At 41.1% G+C, this 4,178-nt stretch overlaps 1 protein-coding gene across 1 annotated transcript; it reads left to right on the top strand.

Moving 5' to 3' along the window:
• The first annotated feature begins 204 nt into the window (after nt 1–204).
• Nucleotides 205–1,230, top strand: LOC142177505 (uncharacterized). The gene is made up of 3 exons (XM_075246472.1): nt 205–471; nt 549–917; nt 1,054–1,230. Exons 1-3 carry the CDS (start codon nt 205–207, stop codon nt 1,228–1,230), a joined length of 813 nt encoding a protein of 270 aa, XP_075102573.1.
• Nucleotides 1,231–4,178: the final 2,948 nt, after the last annotated feature.

Here is a 4,178-nt window from a genome sequence, read left to right as displayed (position 1 = left end):
GAGTTGCTTGAAGTTAGTTAATGATGAAGTAGTACTTTGGCATAGAAGATTGGGGCATGCATGTTTCTCACTTCTGAATAATTTGATTCAGAAGGACCTGGTTCGTGGTCTGCCAAATTCAAGATTCACTTGGACACTGTTTTATAGAACAAAGGATGAGACTTTCGAGGTATTTGTGGCCTTGTCAAGAAGATCCAAGTGAAGATGGAATTGAAGGTAACATGCATCAGATCTGACCAGGGGATAGAATTTGACAACGCCAAATTTGATGAGTTTTGTAATGAAAATGGGATCACTCACAACTTCTCATCACCAAGGACTCCACAACAGAATGATGTTGTTGAAAAAAAAAAGAACAGAACTTTGGAAGACATGGCACAGACAATGCTCATTGACAATGGAATCGCCAAAAAATTTCTAGGCAGAAGCAATAAACACTGTTTGCTACTTGGTGAACAGGTGTATGATCAGGTACCTCCTAAACAAAACCAAAGATAACTCATCTGAGAACCAAAGGATGCAAATTCTATGTTCTCAACAATGGGAAGGACCAACTTGGGAAGTTTGATACAAAAAGTGATGAAGGAATATTTCTGGGATACTCCTCTCAAAGCAAAGCTTACAAAGTCTACAACAAAAGGACACAATGTGTGGAAGAAAGTGTACATGTGCTATTCAACGAGACACCCTCCTCTAACAAGGGAAGAAACAGTGATGATCAAGATAATGAACCACTTTTGGTTCCTGGGGAAATATCTTATATTTCAAATGGCAAGGCTGCTTTGATGAGTCAGATGAAGGAGACAGGTGAAGACAATGCAACATCCTCTTCCACTTCTCAAGAGGAACCTGGTACTTCAATTACTACCACTAAAGTTGAAGAAAGAGTTGGAGATGCAGTGCAAGGCACTTTACAAGTAGCAGAATAAAGAGTGTAGGGAAATCCACTTAATTTACCCAGTTCCTCTACTAATCAAACTTAAGTCTCCAATTGGAAACACAAAAGCTCCCATGCACTTGATAACATAATCACCCCCTTGATTCTGGATTCAGACAAGACCAAAAGCCAAAAATTCCCTAGTCTTCTCTATATTTATGTCCCATATAGAACCCAAAAATATCAAGGAAGCTTTGAAGGATGCTGATTGGATTACAGCAATGCAAGAGGAACTGCATCAATTTGAAAGAAACAAAGTTATCTGGTGGTCAAGAAGAGCACATCTGGAATGACTCATTCTATTAGATCATGCTAAATCTCATGGGTTACAAGGAAACACAACCCAGTGGCTTTCTCAAAAGCTGAAGCAAACGCTCTTAACATGGCAAAAAACCCGGTCCATCACAAGAGAACCAAACACATTGATGGAAGATACCATTGTCTCAGAGATAATGTGGAAAATGGACTTATTTGTATGAGATTTTGCTGCACAGAAGATCAAATTGCAGACACCTTCACAAAAGTTGTAAGTAGGGAACACTTTGAGAGAAATAGGATGGCACTTGAGTTAATTAAACCTACGTAAACATGCATGACGATCATAGAAGCTAAAGGTGCAATGTTGAACTGTGAAAAAGAGCTGCAAAAATCTTTTACAAAAACTGGTTAGGAACCAGGTTCCTGTGCCACAGGTTAGTAGTAATGTGTGTTTCGCATGCTTTTTCAAAAACGTTAACAAAATTAATTCAACTGCCACATCATTCGACTTTTCAGAGTCTGCATATCACGTCTTATATTTAAAATTCTTTCACCTCCTCTGCACGTTACGTATTCCCACAAATCTATCGTTGTTTCAAAATCCTTTAGAACTCGTTCCTCTACCCTCTCATTATTAGCCCTTCTTCCCATAAAGCTCTCTCTCTCTTAGTAGTCCTGAACCTTCATCTCCTCTGTATCTCTGTGATCTTCTCTTCCCTTCTCTCTCACTCAAATTTCTCTACCAAATCCTTTTACAATGGCAAACGAACAGTCTCTTCCTTCTCCTGCCATCAACACCACTCCCACTTCGCCATCTTCCTTAATATCACACCCAAAAACCCACTCTTCCACTATCCCTAATACCACTGCACCCACACCTGTTTCCTCCTCATCTCCTATCACCTTTCCTTCTCCTTCAAACTCTGTCACCCTTCCATGTGTTGAAAACCCCATGTCTCCCCCTTCTTCTGATCTCACCAAAAAAACCTTACCATGTGTTGAAAACTCCATGTCTCCTCCTTCTTCTGATCTCACCAAAGAACACTCAGAAAGTGTTACCTCTCAGGTGTCAGAGATCTCTAAGGATGATCCTGATCATGGCTATTGCTACTGAGAGTCTTTTGACTGAAGGAGCCTCCCTTTTGTCTGAGTCTCAGGGGAAGAAACTCCATTCCTAGGGGATGAAAGAAGTTTGTTACTCTTTGAGTCTCCAGTCCATGAAACAGTCACAAAAGAACCTGTTGGAGAACCTAATTCTCTTCTAGTTGAAACAACCCAGGAACCTCTTGTTTATCCTAAGCCCTTAGAATCCATTCCACCCAGTGAGGTCCCTTGAAATCCATTCCACCCAGTGAGGTCCCTATTGAGAAACAAAATGGAATATCTGTGAAGGGTAGCAGTAAGTCTAAGAAGGTTGTAGTTGAGCAAGCTATGTCTGAAGGAGATACTGTGGGGTTGCAAGCCAGAAAGGGAAGTCTGATGAAGGAAGGGACCTGGTTCTATGAAGACCATACCTAGTGACAGTGGTCTTTGGCAGGAGAGATTGAGAACTCAGAAAGTCTTGTGGGGTCGTATGTTTGACCCTACAATCTCAGAGATGGCATGTATGAGGCAAGTTCTGGAGATGGTGGAATTTCAATAATGGGATCATTTGTTTCAAGAGGATGTGCTTAAAGTGTACGAAGATGCAGTACAAAACTTCTAAGCATCTCTTTTCACTGTTGAGGGGGACCACATCTGTGTGCTAGTAAATGGAATAAACATTGTGCTTGGCGCTTTAGCTTTGGGGGAAGTTCTCCAAGTTCCATGTGAAGGGATGTCCTCAGTCAAGGGTACTTGTAGAGCTAATTTTATGAGAGATATTATGAAAGAGCAAGTTATTTAGCAGGGGGAACAGATACATAAAAATGTACTACTTCCTGAGTATCAGCTTCTCTTTGAGCTGGTCAATAAGGTGCTCTTACCTCGTGTTGATAGGCGGTCTATCGCTTCAAGGTCCGATCTGGTCTTAATGGAGGCTTTTGATGAGTTTGCCCAGATCAATATGCCAACAATCATGATAGAACACATGCAAAAGGTGGCAAACTTTAAAGGTGGCAATCACGGGCTTCCATATGGCTTTATCCTCACTCGAGTGTTTCAGTTCTACAAGGTTCCTTTGGCCGATCCCAAAGTGGGCACCCACAAGCAAACCTTCTCCAAAATCACTCTGGAAGAGTGTGAGTGTGTAGAAAAGGTTGGTGGCAGCACCTCGACTATTTTAGCTGATTAATGCTCAAAATACTGCTACTGAAGAGATCAGGAGGTTGAGGGCTCAGAATGCCATACTGGAAACTTAGCTTAGTCAAGTTGTTGGGGCACCTGGTTCTGTTAATTCTTCCCATGAAGAAGTTGCCTGCTTGACCAAGGAAAATGATGAGCTTCGCGCAAAATTGCTTGAACAACAACTATCTGCAAATGCCCGTATGGGCCTGGTTCTCAAAACCCTTGCTGCCTCCTTCTCCAAGTCTCCCTCTTCTACTGCCCCTTAGAAACCTCTCAGTGACCAGTTGTCTTCTGTTCTAATGTTTTGTGGCTGTTGTTTTCTTTTTGTTTGTTTTTTATGGCATGTTGGATTTCACCGCTACTACTCCTGTTTAATCAGTCCATTTTCATATCAATGAAACAACTCTTCCTTTTGCTTGCACAATGCTGTTTTCCTTTTGCTTCTCTTTTCTATCATGTTGTGTGCACATATGTGGCATGGGTTGGCTATGTTAGACTTCTTTATGTTGTTTGCCTGCTTGTGTCTTTTTAATGATGCCAAAAGGGGCAAGTATAATTGGAATTGAAACATGGGATCTGATTAGGGGGGAAGCATAAAGAAATCGGGGATATAATTAAGGGGGAAGCATAAAGTCAGGGGGAACTTCTGAAGTTCCTGTTTATCTCTACTCAAAATATATGTTATCAATGTCTAAGTTTGTCATCATCAAAAATGAAA

This window comes from Nicotiana tabacum, chromosome 3, assembly GCF_000715075.1.
Source record: "Nicotiana tabacum cultivar K326 chromosome 3, ASM71507v2, whole genome shotgun sequence".
Taxonomy (NCBI): domain Eukaryota; kingdom Viridiplantae; phylum Streptophyta; class Magnoliopsida; order Solanales; family Solanaceae; genus Nicotiana; species Nicotiana tabacum.
This window is presented reverse-complemented; position numbering and strand designations above follow the sequence as displayed.